General features: G+C 41.3%; 1 protein-coding gene across 2 annotated transcripts in view; it reads right to left on the bottom strand.

Annotated features, from left to right (window-relative positions):
- Positions 1-21821, bottom strand: part of LOC121538591 (prickle-like protein 2) — a 110950-nt gene that overhangs the window by 30792 nt on the left and 58337 nt on the right. Inside the window, exon 2 of one of the 2 annotated variants that reach the window (XM_045207239.1) lies at positions 8482-8661. In XM_045207239.1, coding sequence (XP_045063174.1) covers positions 8482-8613 — 132 coding nt within the window. In that variant the 5' untranslated portion in view covers positions 8614-8661. Of the gene's footprint in view, positions 1-8481; positions 8665-21821 lie in introns of both variants that reach the window. The other variant, XM_045207238.1, reaches the window with a different exon arrangement.

A 21821-nucleotide genomic window follows, 5' to 3' on the forward strand; every position in this document is an offset into this window, starting at 1 on the left:
TCCCCGGGTCCTTAGTGTACAAGAGCAAGTAGTGTACTCTGTTGTCTGTCAATATACCTGATAAAATAATGGTTAATAAACAACTGTAAGGGGGGCCCTATAAAATCTGAGATTTCTTTCCCAAATTATGTTTTCTCCGTTTTCTTATTCCTGGTTATAGATTTTTGTTTGTTTTTCACTCTCAAAATTACAATAGTTCATATAGAAACAACAATATTGGATGTTCTGAGTCCATGTCAATGGTTAAATCACATCAGAATAAATATTTGTAGGTCTAGAAGAAAACGAACAAATATAATTTTGAGTGTAATTCCCCTTTAATTGCGCATCTGGCCCTTTAATTGTGCATCTAATGATGGTTCTGTACTGCTGCTCATTTCATAAAGAAATTAGCAAATAACAAATAATATACTGACAAAAATATAAACACAACATGTAAAGTGTTGGTCCCATGTTTCATGAGCTGAAATAAAATATCACCAAATTTGTTTACATCCCTGTTAGTGAGCATTTATCCTTCGCCAAGATAATCCATCCACCTGATAGGAGTGGCATATCAAGAAGCTGATTAAACAGCATGATCATTACACAGGTACACCTTGTGCTGGGGACAATAAAAGGACACTTTAAAAATGCAGTTTTGTCACACGACACAATGCCACAGATGTCTCAAGTTTTGAGAGAGTGTGCAATTGGCATGCTGACTGCAGGAATGTCCACCAGAGCTGTTGCCAGAGAATTTAGCTGTTTTTTTTTTTCCAGGTTTCCTGTTCACTTGAGCAATATGAGATGGAATGGAGTTCCATGCAATAATGGCTCTATGTAATACTGTATGCTTTCTTGAATTTGTTCTGCATTTGGGGACTGTGAAAAGACCCCTGGTGGCATGTCTGGTGGGATAAGTGTGTGTGTCAGAGCTGTGTGTAAGTTGACTATGAAAACAATTTGGGATTTTCAACACATTCATGTTTCTTATAAAAAGAAGTAGTGATGCTGTCAGTCTCTATGCAACTCTTAGCCAAGAGAGACTGGCACGTATAGTACTTATATTAGCCCTCTGATTACAATGAAGAGCAAGACGTGCCACTCTGTTTTGGGCCAGCTGCAGCTTAACTAGGTCTTTCCTTGCAGCCCTCGATCACACAACTGGACAATAATCAAGATAAGACAAAACTAGAGCCTGCAGGACTTGCTTTTTGGAGTGTGGTGTCAAAAAAGCAGAGTGTCTCTATTAGATAGATAGCTCTGAATCCACGATATGGCAGCGATTGAAAAGCCATAACACATATACGTTTTTTCAACAACAGGTTATGGTCAATAATATCAAAGGCTGCACTGAAATCTAACAGTACAGCTCCCACAATCTCCTTATTATCAATTTCTTTCAACCAATCATCAGTCATTTGTGTCAGTGCAGTACATGTTGAGTGCCCTTCTCTATAAGCATGCTGAAAGTATGTTGTTAATTTGTTTTCAGAGAAATAGCATTGTATTTGGTCAAACACCATTTTTTCCAACAGTTTGCTAAGAGCTGGCAGCAAGCTGATAGATCTGCTGTTAGAACCAGTAAAGGCCGCTTTACCACTCTTGGGTAGCGTAATTACTTTGGCTTCCCTCCAGGCCTGAGGACAAATACTTTCCTCTAGGCTCAGATTAAAGATATGACAGATAGGAGTGGCTATAGAGTCAGCTACCATCCTTAGTAGCTTTCCATCTAAGTTGTCAATGCCAGGAGGTTTGTCATTATTAATCGATAACAGTAATTTTTCCACCTCTCCCACACTAACTTTACAAAATTCAAACTTGCAATGCTTTTCTTTCATTATTTGTTTTTTATGCATGAATACGATGGCTCACTGTTCATTGTGGCATTTCCTCCCTAAGTTTGCCCGCTTTGCGAATGAAGTAATCATTAAAATAATTGGCAACATCAAATGGTTTTGTGATGAATAAGCCATCTGATTCCACGAAAGATGGAGTCTTTCTGCCCATAATTTCCATCATTCTTTATATCATTGATATTGGCCTCATAATACAGTTTCTTCTTCTTTTTGTTGAGTTTAGTCACATAATTTCTCAATTTGCAGTAAGTCAGCCAGTCAGATGTGCAATCAGACTTATTAGCCACTCCTTTTTCCCCCATCTCTTTCAACCATACAATTGTTCAATTCCTCATCAAGCCATGGAGCCTTAACAGCTCTAACAGTCAGTTTCTTAACAGGTGCATATTTATCAATACATTTCATAAATTCATCAAGTGCAGCGTCTGGATGCTCCTTATTAATCACATCAGACCAACAAATATTTTTAACATGATCCACATAAGAGTCACAGCAACATATTTTGTATGATCTCTTATACACTATTTTAGGCCCAGCTTTTGGAACTTTGGCTTTCCTGGATATAGCCACTATATTGTGATCACTGCATCCAATGGGTACGGATACAGCTTTAGAACAAAGTTCTACAGTATTAGTAAAAATGTGATCGATACATGTGGATGATCTTGTTCCTGTAGTGTTTGTAAACACCCTGGTCGGTTGATTAATAACCTGAACCAGATTACAGGCACTGGTTACAGTGAGAAGCTTCCTCTTGAGGGAACAGCTTGATGAAAACCAGTCAATATTCAGGTCCCCAAGAAAGTAGACCTCTCTGTTTACATCACATACACTATCAAGTATGTTACTTTTTAGATGCCCACAAGTTTGCACCTATACTTGCAATAACTGGGGACATGGGCTGGGAACCCTGTGAGGTGAGATGGAAGGCGTGTATGGTGAGACTTTGGAATAGACTGTTAGATATACCAACTGCCAAAATAGCTAGTAAAGTTTTTTCAATGGGATCTATCCATAGGGGGAGCCTTGGCAACTGAAATGTCTGACCTTTTTCAACAGTCTGACTGTGAACATCTGTACGAAAACCAAATTAAGGGAAATATAGATGTTATTAAAAAACAACTGTTGATGCAATATGAAAAAAAATGGGTGGAGGAGATTAATCATAAACCTAAATTGAGAACCTTTTGTTTGATTACGGGTGAATTTGTGTGTGAGAGATATATTATGTATAACCTACCTAAAAGCAAGAGATCGCTATGTGCACAGGTAAGATCACGGATATTGCCTCTGCGTGCTGAAACAGGTCGGTATCGTGGTGAAATGGAAGAGGAAAGACTATGTAACTATTTTGACCTCGAAGAAATAGAGAAACTCATTGAATCCTCTATTACCCTTTCTACCACCATATACGCTTGCTCTTATTCCAGAAAGCACACCATATATACCCGGGCATTATGTGACTGAGCGATGAGGATACACTGAAATTGTTTTTTGTCCATTGTGTATTTCCGTTTGCGGAATATTTAGATAAAGCCTAGAATAAAAGAAAAAGGGCTAACTATAATTAAATTATACAAATAATTAGCTTCTATGTGGTAAATGGCACGTGTATAGATTGTGTATAGGCTTGTCTCCCACATACATCTTCTCTTTGTGCCAGACTGGGTTTGATTGCCTTCTGTTTAATTTTTCTGTATTTATTTATCCGTATATGTTATGTATGTATGTATGTGTATATATGTATGTGTATATATACAGTGTATATGTATGTATGTATGTATGTATGTATGTATGTATGTATGTACAGTGGGGAAAAAATGTATTTAGTCAGCCACCAATTGTGCAAGTTCTCCCACTTAAAAAGATGAGAGAGGCCTGTAATTTTCATCATAGGTACACGTCAACTATGACAGACAAATTGAGATTTTTTTTCTCCAGAAAATCACATTGTAGGATTTTGAATGAATTTATTTGCAAATTATGGTGGAAAATAAGTATTTGGTCACCTACAAACAAGCAAGATTTCTGGCTCTCACAGACCTGTAACTTCTTCTTTAACAGGCTCCTCTGTCCTCCACTCGTTACCTGTATTAATGGCACCTGTTTGAACTTGTTATCAGTATAAAAGACACCTGTCCACAACCTCAAACAGTCACACTCCAAACTCCACTATGGCCAAGACCAAAGAGCTGTCAAAGGACACCAGAAACAAAATTGTAGACCTGCACCAGGCTGGGAAGACTGAATCTGCAATAGGTAAGCAGCTTGGTTTGAAGAAATCAACTGTGGGAGCAATTATTAGGAAATGGAAGACATTTACATTTTACATTTTTAGTCATTTAGCAGACGCTCTTATCCAGAGCGACTTACATGAGCAATTAGGGTTAAGTGCCTTGCTCAAGGGCACATCGACAGATTTTTCACCTAGTCGGCTCGGGGATTAGAACCAGCGACCTTTCGGTTACTGGCACAACGCTCTTAACCACTAAGCTACCTGCCACTGATAATCTCCCTCGATCTGGGGCTCCACGCAAGATCTCACCCCGTGGGGTCAAAATGATCACAAGAACGGTGAGCAAAAATCCCAGAACCACACGGGGGAACCTAGTGAATGACCTGCAGAGAGCTGGGACCAAAGTAACAAAGCCTACCATCAGTAACACACTACGCCACCAGGGACTCAAATCCTGCAGTGCCAGACGTGTCCCCCTGCTTAAGCGAGTACATTGCCAGGCCCGTCTGAAGTTTGCTAGAGTGCATTTGGATGATCCAGAAGAGGTTTGGGAGAATGTCATATGGTCAGATGAAACCAAAATATAACTTTTTGGTAAAAACTCAACTCATCGTGTTTGGAGGACAAAGAATGCTGAGTTGCATCCAAAGAACACCATACCTACTGTGAGGCATGGGGGTGGAAACATCATGCTTTGGGGCTGTTTTTCTGCAAAGGGACCAGGACGACTGATCTGTGTAAAGGAAAGAATGAATGGGGCCATGTATCGTGAGATTTTGAGTGAAAACCTCCTTCCATCAGCAAGGGCATTGAAGATGAAACGTGGCTGGGTCTTTCAGCATGGCAATGATCCCAAACACACCAACCGGGCAACGAAGGAGTGGCTTCGTAAGAAGCATTTCAAGGTCCTGGAGTGGCCTAGCCAGTCTCCAGATCTCAACCCCATAGAAAATCTTTGGAGGGAGTTGAAAGTCCGTGTTGCCCAGCGACAGCCCCAAAATATCACTGCTCTAGAGGAGATCTGCATGGAGGAATGGGCCAAAATACCAGCAACAGTGTGTGAAAACCTTAGACTTACAGAAAACGTTTGACCTGTGTCATTGCCAACAAAGGGTACATAACAAAGTATTGAGAAACTTTTGTTATTGACCAAATACTTATTTTCCACCATAATTTGCAAATAAATTCATAAAAAATCCTACAATGTGATTTTCTGGATATTCTTTTCTCATTTTGTCTGTCATAGTTGACGTGTACCTATGATGAAAATTACAGGCCTCTCTCATCTTTTTAAGTGGGAGAACTTGCACAATTGGTGGCTGACTAGTATTTGATACACTGCCAATTTTGCAGGTTTTCCTACATACAAAGCATGTAGAGGTCTGTAATTGTTATCATAGGTACACTTCAACTGTGAGAGACGGAATCTAAAACAAAAATCTAGAAAATCACTTTGTATGATTTTTAAGTAATTAATTAGCATATTATTGCATGACATAAGTATTTGATACATCAGAAAAGCAGAACTTACTATTTGGTACAGAAACCTTTGTTTGCAATTACAGAGATCATACGTTTCCTGTAGGTCTTGACCAGGTTTGCACACACTGCAGCAGGGATTTTGGCCCACTCCTCCATACAGACCTTCTTCAGATCCTTCAGGTTTCGGGGCTGTCGCTGGGCAATACGGACTTTCAGCTCCCTCCAAAGATTTTCTATTGGGTTCAGGTCTGGAGACTGGCTAGGCCACTCCAGGACCTTGAGATGCCTCTTACGGAGCCACTCCTTAGTTGCCCTGGCTTTGTGTTTCGGTTCGTTGTCATGCTGGAAGACCCAGCCACGACCCATCTTCAATGCTCTAACTGATGGAAGGAGGTTTTTGGCCAAGATCTTGCGATACATGGCCCCATCCATCCTCCCCTCAATACGGTGCAGTCGTCCTGTCCCCTTTGCAGAAAAGCATCCCCAAAGAATGATGTTTCCACCTCCATGCTTCACGGTTGGGATGGTGTTCTTGGGGTTGTACTCATCCTTCTTCTTCCTCCAAACACGGCGAGTGGAGTTTAGACCAAAAAGCTATATTTTTGTCTCATCAGACCACATGACCTTCTCCCATTCCTCCTCTGGATCATCCAGATGGTCATTGGCAAACTTCAGACGGGCCTGGACATGCGCTGGCTTGAGCAGGGGGACCTTGCGTGCGCTGCAGGATTTTAATCCATGACGGCGTAGTGTGTTACTAATGATTTTCTTTGAGACTGTGGTCCCAGCTCTCTTCAGGTCATTGACCAGGTCCTGCCGTGTAGTTCTGGGCTGATCCCTCACCTTCCTCATGATCATTGATGCCCCACGATGTGAGATCTTGCATGGAGCCCCAGACCGAGGGTGATTGACCGTCATCTTGAACTTCTTCCATTTTCTAATAATTGCGCCAACAGTTGTTGCCTTCTCACCAAGCTGCTTGCCTATTGTCCTGTAGCCCATCCCAGCCTTATGCAGGTCTACAATTTTATCCCTGATGTCCTTACACAGCTCTCTGGTCTTGGCCATTGTGGAGAGGTTGGAGTCTGTTTGATTGAGTGTGTGGACAGGTGTCCTTTATACAGGTAACGAGTTCAAACAGGTGCAGTTAATACAGGTAATGAGTGGAGAACAGGTCTGTGAGAGCCGGAATTCTTACTGGTTGGTAGGTGATCAAATACTTATGTCATGCAATAAAATGCAAATTAATTACTTAAAAATCATACAATGTGATTTTCTGGATTTTTGCTGAAAGTATGTTGTTAATTTGTTTTCAGAGAAATAGCATTGTATTTGGTCAAACACCATTTTTTCCAACAGTTTGCTAAGAGCTGGCAGCAAGCTGATAGATCTGCTGTTGTAACCAGTAAAGGCCGCTTTACCACTCTTGGGTAGCGTAATTACTTTGGCTTCCCTCCAGGCCTGAGGACAAATACTTTCCTCTAGGCTCAGATTAAAGATATGACAGATAGGAGTGGCTATAGAGTCAGCTACCATCCTTAGTAGCTTTCCATCTAAGTTGTCAATGCCAGGAGGTTTGTCATTATTAATCGATAACAGTAATTTTTCCACCTCTCCCACACTAACTTTACAAAATTCAAACTTGCAATGCTTTTCTTTCATTATTAGTTTTTTATGCATGAATACGATGGCTCACTGTTCATTGTGGCATTTCCTCCCTAAGTTTGCCCGCTTTGCGAATGAAGTAATCATTAAAATAATTGGCAACATCAAATGGTTTTGAGTGATTTGAGTGATTTGAGACGTTTACAATAAAGGCAGATTTAAGCTTTGACAGAGCCTGGTCAGCTGTGGGGTTAATAGCATATAACATAGTGTCGTCTGCATACAGATGAAAGTTAGAATTATTACAGATACAGTAAACCAATATTGTTCATGTAAATAGTGAAAAGAACCGGACCAAGAACCGATCCCTGTGGGACACCATTTGTTTTGTCCAGAAAACCTGATTTAATACCATCAGTAAATACACACTGTGTTCTGTCCTTTAAATAATTTTCAAACCAGCTACATGTGGCCCGGTTCAGACTAATTGATGAAAGCCTCTGAATAAGTACGGAGTGTTCTACAGTGTTGAATGCTTTAGACAGGTCAATAAAAAGGGGCAGGCAAAATGGTTTCTCTTATCCAAACAATTAAGAACATAATTTCAAACCAAAAAAGTAGCAGAGATGGTGTACATTTAGAATACATTTCCAAATGAATATTTACCATTATAACAAGATCTGAAAGTTCTATAGAGAACCAAGGATTTGTTCAATGTATTACTCTAAGGCGTTTAAAGGGAGCGTGTTATATAAAAAAAAACATAATACCATTAGACCACTGAAACCAAAATATGCACCATATAATTTCATTACTTTCATAATGTCATGTCCTTCAGACAATGCATTCCACGTATTATCCTTCAGCTCATCTTCAGTTTGGTCATGGTTTCTCTCTTTTTCTCCTCCATCCTTCTCTCTTCAATCCACACGTGGCACTCAGGGCATGATTGAGGGGATTGTAAATTAATTAATCATCAGTTCTGCTGCTCATTTACCAATCAATTAATCCACCCCTCTCAGATAATTAGGAAAATGACACGCACAGCTACAAATTATTGGACTGTTGTGACGAATACAGTTCAATTAGTTTCAGCCAGGGCTTATCAAGCTGTGATAGGACACAGGAGATTTAAAGAGGCATGTGCTGGGCTAGATTAGTGGGTAGTTGGGTAGTAAGAGATAGAGAGGTAACAGATAGGTCAGAATTGGGTTGTGTACCTGTTCAGGGCTGAGACTGAGGGGTGTCGTCAGCAGTGTAATAGATGGGGAAAAAAGGGGTACAAAAGAGGGGGTAACAGAGAGGTGGGAGGTGTACCTGTTCAGGGCTGAGGCCAGGGGGCACCCAGGCGTATTCCTCCAGTGCGCAGCCTGAGTCGTCGTCAGAAGTAGAGTTCCTCTGGAAGTCGTACATCAACTTAGTGACACTCTTTTCCATCTCCAGAGACATGGCCCTCACCACATGCTCCTCACTGGGACCCTTAGAGTGGACACCAGTCTTCTTTTAGCAGAGAGAGTGAGAGAAAGGAGAGGGAGAGGGAGAGAGAGAGAGAGCGAAAGAGAGGGAGAGTGTGAGAGAGAGAGAGAGAGAGAGAGAGAGAGAGAGAGAGAGAGAGAGAGAGAGAGAGAGAGAGAGAGAGAGAGAGAGAGAGAGAGAGAGAGAGAGAGAGAGAGAGGGGGAGAGAGAGAGAGAGAGAGAGAGGGAGAGAGAGGGGAAAAGAGAGAGTGGAAAGAGCGAGAGAATGAGAGCGAGAGAATTAGAGAGATAGAATAATTAGTATTCTAGACTACAGGCTGTGGGTTCAGATTTCCCAGCGGCATACATCAGGGCTATGGCAGATATATTAAAGCATTTTAAGCAATTTGTTACAAGCAATTACACATTAATATTATACAGAAACACTCACACAAGCACACACACTGGCTCAGCACAATATCTTTATGCAATTATAGTTTTCAAAACGAATGTACAGTCCAAACACAAAAACCTAACACAACCGACCTAAGCTACGTGATCATTTATTCGATATGGAGAAAAGGGAGGGTCTCTGGCTGGAGAGTAAAACAGCTGGACACATTACTATTAATCTTTTTAGGGGGTAGATCACACATTACTATTAACAGGACAAGGTATCTGCTGCCTATTGCTGCCTACCAACACCAGAAACATGGCATTGAAAAGCAATAATCTAGGAAGCAAATGGAAAATGTAGTAGCATGAGAGAGACTTCATTGTTTGTGCATGCAAACATCGCATGCCTTTTAAATGATGTGCCCTCTGTTCATGTATTTGGTTGAAAAACAACCTAAAGAAATCATCACATTCTTGTTCCATTTCTTGATTACATAAATCCTTGGAATATCACAGCATCAATTTGGTATACAGGGTTCTGCTGCTAGGCATTCAAAAGTGTAAGTAGGGAATGGAGGGTGGGTGATAAGGGGACAGGAGGCCCTTACAGTGAGTTGGTTTATATGAAAAACAAGATAATGGGTTTACTGTAGCGAATTCACTTCCAATAGAATCAGTCCCACCACATGACACGCCACAGATCAGGATCAACAGGATCTGTCCACATGAATCCAAAACATCATTCCCTCACCACAACACAGACACCCTGTGGAACATCCAATACTTGGAATCTAACAGATAGCTAAAACAGCTTCTCAGAACTTCTTACAAAACACACACAAAGCCACATGAGATGACTAAAGCCATGAAAGCACAATGACTTAGCTAGTCTCCCTCTCTCTGCTTTGAGGGAGAGCCAGTGAGTGAGTCAGAGTGCATGAGGTACTGTGGTGTGTTGTTCATCTCGCTCTAAAATGGACGCTGCTGATTCCTCTAAGGGACTAGGTAAAGCTGGTGTAGCTGTAGCCCCTGGCCTGGCCCGAGGCAGGCAGGCAGTGCACTAGTTACATCACCACTGTATGGAGGCTGAGTGGAGCGAGAGGAGTGTTTTTGTTGTTGTTGACGTAACACACTCTCACTATGCCGAGTGGTTCGTCATCAACACAGTCCTCTGATCTGCCCTGGCAACATATTAGGGGGTGGGGGGATTCGGGGGGAGGGAAGGTCTCTCTCTTTGCTCGCTGGCTTGTGTTCAGTTCTGCTTTCTAGAGAAATAAAATGGAGGCTTGTCTATCAGCCAATCAAAGGTAATATCCATTATATGCACTGATAATGAAGATGAGCACATATCATCTGCATCACATGAATGACAGCTCCGGCCAGGAGCATAATTATTACCACTCTTGTTACATCCTGGAAAGTTCAAGGATGTTCAGTCAATAATCACCATGACATTTATCTTTGCCGGGGCTTAATAAAACGTTGATCAAACAAATATGAATTGTCTGTTGGAGAAAAGATGGTAATCACTCCATTTCAATCAAAGGACAGTAGTATTCTTTCAACTGTGTCCAAAACTACAAAAGGACTTCATCTTCAGAGAGAGAAATTGAGAGAATAAGAGATAAAGATACTGTAAATGGAGAGAGAGAGCTTGATATAGCGAGAGATAAAAAGAGTGATCGAGAGCTGTTAATGCAGTGCCAAAATACATATTTTTCCTTTTTCACGTCATGCTGCACCTCCCTCCCAACTCCTCCTTCCATCCTTGTGTGGATCTGACAGGCTCTGTGTGGGTGAGAGAAAGAGAGTGAGAGAGGGAGTAATAGAGAGAAAGAGCCTTTTCTTTATGTAAAAGCTGACATGAGAAGAAGTGCTCGTCTGAAGCACTGAAAACCTAATCTCTCGTGGACAGATCTAAGTAAACAACTGGTACCGTAGAATCCGTCGGGAAGGAATGGGATGCGTGGGCAAACGAGCAGCAGTAGTTCCAGTGTTTTGTGTTTTTCATCACTGGTTATTTGGACAAATCACAATTTCACATTTGTTAGCATCTTTCGAATTTCAGAAGGGGAGGAAGGCCTGCAACTTGCAAAGAGAGAGGGTGGCGCTCCTCATTCCAGTTCCGTTCCCAGTTGTAGCATCTCTTAATCCCTTCTCTAAAAACACGTTTGGACCCAGAACTGAATCGAGCAGCTGACTAATAACGTAAGACTTTAGTTCTGGACTAATAATGTTTTTTTTATTGGCAAGATTAGCAAATTTAGGCATGACATGCCAGCAACAAACGCCGAACCTACACATCCAAGTACAACTGACCAAATTATGAAAGACGAGCATTGTGATTATTTTTTTCGGAAAGTGAGTGTTGAAGAGGTGAAAAAATTATTGTTGTCTATCAACAATGAAAAGCCACCTGGGTCTGACAACTTGGAAGGAAAATTACTGAGGATGAGAGTGGACGATATTGCTACTCCTATTTGCCATCTCTTCCATATAAGCTTACAAAAAAGTATGCGCCTCAGGCCTGGAGGGAAGCAAATGTTATTCCGCTACCCAAGAATAGTAAAGCACCCTTTACTGGCTCAAATAGCCGACTAATCAGCCTGTTACCAACCCTTGGTAAACTTTTGGAATAACTTGTGTTTGACCAGATACAATGCTATTTTAGAGTAAATAAATTAACAAAATACTTTCAGCACGCTTATAGGGAAGGGCATTCAACATGCATAGAGCACTTACACAAATTATGGATGATTGGCTGAGAGAAATTGATAATACAAAGATTGTGGGAGCTGTTTTGTTAGACTTCAGTGCAGCTTTTGACATTATCAATCATAGTATGCTGCTGGGAAAACGTATATGTTATGGCTTTACACCCCCTGCTATATTGTAGATTGAGAGTTACCTGTCTAAGAGAACACATAGGGTGTTCTTTTATAGTACCCTCTCCAACATAATCCGGGTAGAATCAGGCATTCCCCAGGGCAGCTGTCTAGGCCCCTTACTTTCTTCAATCTTTACTAATGACCTGCCACTGGCTCTGAGTAAAGCCCATGTGTCTATGTATGCGGATGACTCAACACTATACACGTCAGTTACTACAGCGAGTGAAATCACTGCAACACTTAGCAAAAAGCTGCAGTCAGTTTCAGAATGGGTGGCAATAAATAAGTTAGTCCTAAATATTTCTAAAACGTAAAGCATTGTATTTGGGACAAATCATTCACTAAACCCTAAACCTCATCTAAATATTGTAATGAATAATGTGGAAATTGAGCAAGTTGAGGAGACTAAACTGCTTGGAGTAACCCTGGATTGTAAACTGTTATGGTCAAAACATATTGATGCAACAGTAGCTAAGATGGGGAGAGGTCTGTCCATAATAAAGCGCTCCTCTGCTTTTTTAACAACAATATCAAAAAGGCAGGTCCTACAGGCCCTAGTTTTGTCACACCTGGACTATTGCCCAGTCGTGTGGTCAGGTGCCACAAAGAGGGACTTGGGAAAATTACAACTGGCCCAGAACAGGGCAGCATGGCTGGCCCTTAAATGAACACTTAGAGCTAACAATAATATGCATGTCAATCTATCATGGCTCAAAGTAAAGGAGAGATTGACTTCATCACTACTTGTTTTTTAAGAAGTATTGACATGTTGAATGCACCGCGCTGTCCGTTTAAACTACTAGCACACAGCTCATACACCCATGCATACCCCACAAGACATGCCACCAGAGGTCTCTTCACAGTCCCCAAGTTCAGAACAGACAATGGAGGTGCACAGTACTACATAGAGCCATGGCTACATGGAACTTTATTCCACATCAAGTAACTCATGCAAGCAGTAAAATCAGATTTAAAAAACAGATACAAATACACCTTATGGAACATCGAGGACTGTGAAGAGTCACACACACAGGTACAAACAAACACATACAAACGCACATAACATACACACTATACACACGTACACATGGATTGTGGGTTGTAGTAGAGTAGTGGCCGGAGGGCACACACTTAATGTATTGTGAAATCTGTTGTAAAATGTATTTTAATTTAAAATTGTATTATAATGTATATTACTGCCTTAATTTTTGCAGGATACCAGGAAGAGTAGCTGATGCCTTGGCATCATCTAATGGTCATCCATAACAAATACAAATACAAACTGAGATGAAAGAAAACCTATAAGGTTCCATTAGTTCTTCACTGACATATCTCCACCAATCACACACTGTTGTGTGTTCCCCATGTCACACCGTTGTTATATAAAAACACATAGCATGTTTCTCTTACATCTTATACATGGCAGCTATACATAAACACAATCTTTTTATAGGCTACACAACATTCATCTGCGTCAAGGTTATGAGAAAATATTCTCTGATCACTGGTCAGTAGATATTTTCTCATTTTATACCCAACAATGAGAATCAAAATCTAAATGGTAATTTATTCTATACGCAGCCACAGAAATATCAGCAGTTGCATAACCTGCCCACGTAGTCTATTATGATCTAGAATGGGGAGAGATGATGTCAGCTAATCGCTGTCCCAACATTTACTAGATCTAGGCCCTACATCATCAATGACGACACCTGAAATCCATTCATTTGTATTTAGTTATAGGTCATGTTTATATAAGTGACCTGTCACTCACTCCTCACCTACACTGTACATCAATCAGTAACCAATATGTAGGCCAGTGAGATGATACATATTGTATTGTACACATTAGAATGGTCCTTTATTTGTACTCTAACTGTATAGAATTTGGGTTATTGCATCATAAAACAAGCTCTATAATGTATGTGATTTTAATTTACTATCCGATAAACCACTTCATGGGTTGTCTGAGTATAGCCATATATTTTATAAAGCCATATACTGTATTTCATTTCCCTCACACCTTTACAGTTCACACATTGGCTATCATTTATGGCAGACAGGTTTGTTGAGAGAGCAGCGACAGTGCTGGATGCGGGATATAGAAGCCTAAAGCCTGTGTCACACGAATGCTGGATCTAGAAGCCTAGGAATAATGTATATAACAGCCTAACTGTTGAGGCCAGGATGGACTAGGCTCCTCTGGGAGCTGCGGGACCTGTAGAGAACAGTCTGCTTGGATTAAACACACAGCCTGTTGGTCTGTCTGGGTGACAGATATAAAATCACTTCTCTCTCCCCAGCTCTACTGACAGCACTTTACCACTCACCGCTATAGAGGAACTTCAATGATTCTGCTCATCCAATATTGAAGAAAGAATATCTGTGAAGCCACTAAGCCATAAACTTTACTAGATGAGAGGGTGTGTGTGTATTTATTCCTCATGTTAAACAGTATTAGTGATTTAGTTCACCCCTAGGCCTGCTGTGTCCTTCCTTTGCAATACTGTAAAACATCAAAGACATCTATAATATGCACTTGGGCCATTGGGAAAGCTGTGGCAGACAAGTGCATAAACTACCAAAGCGCTTAAAGGTCAATTATTGCAAAATTGAAAATCCGGATTCATTGAGCAAGTCTGGTACAGTGTATAATAGGGGAATTATCAGAGTTGGGGTAAATAAATGTTGAATTGATGTTGAAAAGTGCTCTTCTCTAATGACATAAGTAGCTGCTGATGTCAGCAGTGCATGGATTAAACCTTCATAAACGTTAATTTGGCAGATAAGACCTATGTTCAATAATAACCTATGACTGAGATGCCATTTTCTCTTGTGTGGAGAGTTGATTTGTTGGTTTATTCATCCATACAGGGCGGTTGTCTCCCTTTTAGATACATTCTTGGTCTAAATTACCCAACACAGAAATAGAAAATGCCAATCTGCTGTGGGACAACAGATAGATGCTACCGTACCTAACACCAACCCACTCAACCAAATGAGCTTCCTGATGTAGAAGTCCATCCAAACTACCCAAGGATTGGTGGAAATCACACTACAGAGAATTGAGACCACACTGTTATTTTGTCATTGTTTAACAGCAAATACGGTGCAGCATTCTCTTGTGGCCCATGTTATTCAATGTGAGTCAATGTGGGCTTTGCTAGAATGTAACCTTGTCCCTGTGACACTGAGCTACAATAAGAAGTAGAACACTTATGACATTTTCACAGAGTTACGGTGACTCTGGAGAAAGGGAGTGCACTTACAGCAGCAGTCCAAATGTCATCCGCTCTCTCCAGTTGAACAAACAGCCTTCCCCGATTAATAATGAAGTGTGATAGAGGGATGGGAGTGAGGGAGTGAGGGAGGGCAAGAGCATTCCCAAACCCCCCTTCCCTTCTTTCATTTAGAAAGAAAGCGTTCCAGAACACAGACGTCTCCCCCGCTTCCCTCCTTACATCTTAACACCTTTTTCACTTAGCAAGAAACCAGCGTTCCAGAAGACAGCCTTCTCACCCCTCTTCCCTCCCCCTCTCCTTCCCCCTCTCTGTATGCCAATGGAGCTGGTTTCCATGGAGTCAGGTCGGGCAAGTAGCCACGGTAACCCCAGTCCAGCCCTCCCTGGCACACCAGAGAGAGACATTTTAATTACACAATGGTGAAGATGGAGGAACCGCACAGAATGTCTGTCATCTGTTTATCTGAGTGTGGGGACAAGGAAATGCAGATGGAGATAAAGTAATAAAAGGGAGAGACTTTCCATACTGATGTGATGAAATGCAAGAGCTTGTGCGGTCAAAGACATTCACACTCATTGAATACCCTTAAAGGTCCAATGCAGCCATTTTTATCTCAATATGGGTAACAATTAGATACCTTACTGTGATTGATTTCAATTAAAATGGTCAAAAAGAAACAAAAATAGCTTCTAAGCAAAGAGCAATTTCTGTCTGAGAGTGGCCTGAGAGGGGAGGGGAAAACTGAAAACAACCTGTTACTCTTTTTGGTCTATTAACTAAGCTTATTTCACCAGGCAGGCAAAAACTCCATCCCACCAAAACTTGGCTGATATTTCAACCGATCTTTTCAAACAGCTCTTACACTAAAAGAGCATTATCAGTCTTTTCACAATTTCATAGTATTATTCCAACCTCATATACACCTTTCAAACCAATACATTTTCCAGCCAACTTTAGCATCCCAACAACTTTTTGCTGACTTTTCTTTATATATGAAAGGTATTGGCGGCGACAAAGTCTCTACTTTTATTTCCACCAACCGACCTAGTCATGATTGCGGTAAAGTTCTGCCTACAGCTTAGTATGAAATGTAGCCGTAATGCTGAGGCACCAATCTCTTTGCATAGCCCACCACATGCACTGTTTTCTTAACCACAACTGGATGGATCCATAAAGACTTACTATGGGAATAAATATCACTGAATTACAGAAATATTCTAATAAAGTAGGCTATGCAATTGAAGGCATCAAATTGTTAATTACTGAAACTCCAACTCATCCAATTGTTATAAATTGTTATAAAACAAAATAGTGTTCAACTATTTCAGCACCGTTTCGCACTGCTTTGAGACAAGTGTGGGGACTCCACTAATCATCTTGTCTAGATGGCTCATTTATTAGCACTGATCATAACATTTCCCGAGCATGTTATATGTAGCTTAACAACTGGATTATTTTGCTCTTCACTTGCAGTCGCTTAGTAGCCTAGGCTTACTTCCGACCAAAAGCGTGTGACTCGTCTTAATCAATCAATGTGATTTTGCTTCACTGAATGCTGAGTGCATTGGGAAAGTATTCAGACCACTTGACTTTTTCCACATTTTATTACGTTACAGCCTTGTACAAAAATTGATTAAAAAAAAAAAATCTTCAACAATCTACACACAAAAACAGGTTTTTAGACATTCTTGTAAATGTATTAAAAATAAAAAAGTGAAATATCATATTTACATACACTACCAGTCAAAAGTTTGGACACACCTACTCATTCCATGGTTTTTCTTTATTTTTACTATTTTCTACATTGTAGAATAATAGTGAAGACATCAAAACTGTGAAATAACACATATGGAATCATGTAGTAACCAAAAAAGTGTTAAACAAATCAAAATATAATTTAGATTTCAGATTCTTCAAATAGCCACCCTTTGCCTTGACGACAGCTTTGCACACTCTTGGCATTCTCTCAACCAGCTTCATGAGATAGTCACCTGGAATGCATTTCAAAGAACAGCTCAAATAAGCAAAGAGAAACAACAGTCCTTCATTACTTTAAGACATGAAGGTCAGTCAATACGGAACATTTCAAGAACTTTGATTGTTTCTTCAAGTGCAGTCGCAAAAACCATCAAGTGCTGTGATAAAACTGGCTCTCATGAGGACAGCCACAGGAATGGAAGACCCAGAGTTACCTCTGCTGCAGAGGATAAGTTCATTAGAGTTACCAGCCTCAGAAATTGCAGCCCAAGTAAATGCTTCACAGAGTTCAAGTAACAGACACATCTCAACACCAACTGTTCAGAGGGGACTGTGTGAATCAGGCCTTCATGGTCGAATTGCTGCAAAGAAACCACTACTAAAGGACACCAATAAGAAGAAGAGACTTGCTTTGGCCAAGAAACATAAGCAATGGACATTAGACCAGTGGAAATTTGTCCTATGGTCTGGAGTCCAAATTGGAGATGTTTGGTTCCAACCGCCGTGTCTTTGTGAGATGCAGTGTGGGTGAACGGATGATCTCCGCATGTGTATTTCTCACCGTAAAGCATGGAGGAGGAGGTGCTATGGTGTGGGGGTGCTTTGCTGGTGACACTGTCTGTGATTTATTTAGAATTCAAGGCACACTTAACCAGCTTGGCTACCACAGCATTCTGCAGTGATACGCCATCCCAACTGGTTTGGGCTTAGTGGGAATATCATTTGTTTTTCAACAGGACAATGACCCAACACACCTCCAGGCTGTGTAAGGGCTATTTTACCAAGAAGGAGAGTGATGGCGTGCTGCATCAGTTGTCCTGGCCTCCACAATTCCCCGACCTCAACCCAATTGAGATTGTTTGGATGAGTTGGACCGCAGAGTGAAGGAAAAGCAGCCAAAAAGTGCTCAGCATACAGTGGGGAAAAAAAGTATTTAGTCAGCCACCAATTGTGCAAGTTCTCCCACTTAAAAAGACGAGAGAGGCCTGTAATTTTCATCATAGGTACACGTCAACTATGACAGACAAAATGAGAATTTTTTTCTCCATAAAATCACATTGTAGGATTTTTAATGAATTTATTTGCAAATTATGGTGGAAAATAAGTATTTGGTCAATAACAAAAGTTTCTCAATACTTTGTTATATACCCTTTGTTGGCAATGACACAGGTCAAACGTTTTCTGTAAGTCTTCACAAGGTTTTCACACACTGTTGCTCGTATTTTGGCCCATTCCTCCATGCAGATCTCCTCTAGAGCAGTGATGTTTTGGGGCTGTCGCTGGGCAACACAGACTTTCAACTCCCTCAAAAGATTTTCTATGGGGTTGAGATCTGGAGACTGGCTCGGCCACTCCAGGACCTTGAAATGCTTCTTACGAAGCCACTCCTTCGTTGCCCGGGCGGTGTGTTTGGGATCATTGTCATGCTGAAAGACCCAGCCACGTTTCATCTTCAATGCCCTTGCTGATGTAAGGAGGTTTTCACTCAAAATCTCATGATACATGGCCCCATTCATTCTTTCCTTTACACGGATCAGTCGTCCTGGTCCATTTGCAGAAAAACAGCCCCAAAGCATGATGTTTCCACCCCCATGCTTCACAGTAGGTATGGTGTTCTTTGGATGCAACTCAGCATTCTTTGTCCTCCAAACACGATCGAGTTGAGTTTTTACCAAAAGTTCTATTTTGGTTTCATCTGACCATATGACATTCTCCCAATCCTCTTCTGGATCATCCAAATGCACTCTAGCAAACTTCAGACGGGCCTGGACATGTACTGGCTTAAGCAGGGGGACACGTCTGGCACTGCAGGATTTGAGTCCCTGGCGGCGTAGTGTGTTACTGATGGTAGGCTTTGTTACTTTAGTCCCAGCTCTCTGCATGTCATTCACTAGGTCCCCCCGTGTGGTTCTGGGATTTTTGCTCACCGTTCTTGTGATCATTTTGACCCCACGGGGTGAGATCTTGCGTGGAGCCCCAGATCGAGGGAGATTATCAGTGGTCTTGTATGTCTTCCATTTCCTAATAATTGCTCCCACAGTTGATTTATTCAAACCAAGCTGCTTACCTATTGCAGATTTAGTCTTCCCAGCCTGGTGCAGGTCTACAATTTTGTTTCTGGTGTCCTTTGACAGCTCTTTGGTCTTGGCCATAGTGGAGTTTGGAGTGTGACTGTTTGAGGTTGTGGACAGGTGTCTTTTATACTGATAACAAGTTCAAACAGGTGCCATTAATACAGGTAACGAGTGGAGGACAGAGGAGCCTCTTAAAGAAGAAGTTACAGGTCTGTGAGAGCCAGAAATCTTGCTTCTTTGTAGGTGACCAAATACTTATTTTCCACCATAATTTGCAAATAAATTCATTAAAAATCCTACAATGTGATTTTCTGGAGAAAAAAATCTCAATTTGTCTGTCATAGTTGACGTGTACCCATGATGAAAATTACAGGCCTCTCTCATCTTTTTAAATGGGAGAACTTGCACAATTGGTGGCTGACTAAATACTTTTTTTCCCCACTGTATGTGGCAACTCCTTCAAGACTGTTGGAAAAGCATTCCAGCTGAAGCTGGTTGAGAGAATGCCAAGAGTGTGCAAAGCTGTCATCAAGGCTATTTGAAGAATCTCAAATCTCAAATATATTTTGATATTTTTAACACTTTTTGGGTTACTACATGATTCCATATGTGTTATTTCATAGTTTTGATGTCTTTACTATTTTTCTACAATGTACAAAATAGTACATATAAAGAAAATCCCTGGAATGAGTAGGTGTGTCCAAACTTTTGACTGTTACTGTAAGTATTCAGGCCCTTTACTCAGTACTTTGTTAAAGCACCTTTGGCAGCGATTACAGCCTTGAGTCTTCTTGGGTATGAATCTACAAGCTTGGCACTCCTGTATTTGGAGAGTTTCTCCCACTCTTCTCTACAGATCCTCTCAAGCTCTGTCAGGTTGGATGGGGAGCGTTGCTGCACAGCTATTTTCAGGTCTCTCCAGAGATGTTCGATCGGGTTCAATTCCGGACTCTGGCTGGGCCACTCATGGACACTCAGAGACATGTCCCGAAGCCACTCCTGCATTGTCTTGGCTTTGTGCTTAGGGTCGTTGTCCTGTTGCAAGGTGAACCTTCACCCCAGTCTGAGGTCCTGAGTGCTCTGGAGCAGGTTTTCATCAAGGATCTCTTTGTACTTTGCTCCGTTCATCATTGCCTCGATGCTGACTAGTCTCCCAGTCCCTGCCACTGAAAAACATCCCCATTGCATGATGCTGCCACCACCATGCTTCACCGTAGGGATGGTGTCAGGTTTCGTCCAGATGTGACGCTTGGCATTGAGGCCAAAGAGTTCAATCTTGGTTTCATCAGAACAAATCAAATCAAATCAAATTTTATTGGTCACATGCGCCGAATACAACAGGTGCAGACATTGCAGTGAAATGCTTACTTACAGCCCTTGACCAACAGTGCACAGAGAATCTTGTTTCTCATGGTCTGAGAGTCTTTAGGTGACTTTTGGCAAACTCCAAGCGGGCTGTCATGTGCCTTTCGTCTGGCCACTCTACAATAAAGGCCTGATTGGTGGAGTACTGCAGAGATGGTTGTCCTTCTGGAAGGTTCTCCCATATCCACAGAGGAACTCTAGAGCTCAGTCAGAGTGACCATCGGGTTCTTGGTCAACTCCCTGACCATGGCCCTTCTCCCCCGATTGCTCAGTTTGGCCAGGGGGCCAGCTCTAGGAAGAGTCTTGGTGGTTCCGAACTTCTTCCATTTAATAATGATGGAGGCCACTGTGTTCTTGGTGACCTTCAATGCTGCATACATTATTTGGTACCCTTCCCCAGATCTGTGCCTCGACACAATCCTGTCTCGGAGCTCTGCGGACAATTCCTTCGACCTCATGGCTTGGTTTTTGCTCTGACATACACTGTCAACTGTGGGACGTTATATAGACAGGTGTGTGCCTTTCCAAATCATGTCCAATCAATTTAATTTACCACAGGTTTACTCCAATCAAGTTGTAGAAACATCTCAAGGATGATCAATGGAAACTGGATGCACCTGAGCTCAATTATGAGTCTCATAGCAAAGGGTCTGAATACTTACGTAAATAAGGTATTTCGGTTTTCTAAAAACACGTTTTCACTTTGTCATTATGGGGTATTGTGTGTAGATTGCTGAGGATTTCATTTGATTAATAAATTTTAGAATAAGGCTGTAACTAACAAAATGTGGAAAAAGTCAAGGGGTCTGAATACTTTCCGAAGGCACTGTATGTCTGTATATTTGGTTTATTCTCTTGCTGGGCAAATAAGTGGAGGTGGTATTGCTCATCTATTCGTTTTCTTATCTACAGTGCCTTGCGAAAGTATTCACCCCCCCTTGGCCTTTTTCCTATTTTGTTGCCTTACAACCTGGAATTAAAATGGAGTTTTTGGGGGTTTGTATCACTTGATTTACACAACATGCCTACCACTTTGAAGATGCAAAATATTTTTTTATGTAACACAAACAAGAAATAAGACAAAAAACAGAAAACTTGAGCGTGAATAACTAGACCCCCCCTTTTGCAGCAATTGCAGATGCAAGTCTCATGGGGTATGTCTCTATAAGCTTGGCACATCTAGCCACTGGGATTTTTGCCCATTCTTCAAGGCAAAACTGCTCCAGCTCCTTCAAGTTGGATGGGTTCTGCTGGTGTAC

This window comes from Coregonus clupeaformis, chromosome 24 (genome assembly GCF_020615455.1).
Source record: "Coregonus clupeaformis isolate EN_2021a chromosome 24, ASM2061545v1, whole genome shotgun sequence".
Taxonomy (NCBI): Eukaryota; Metazoa; Chordata; class Actinopteri; order Salmoniformes; family Salmonidae; genus Coregonus; species Coregonus clupeaformis.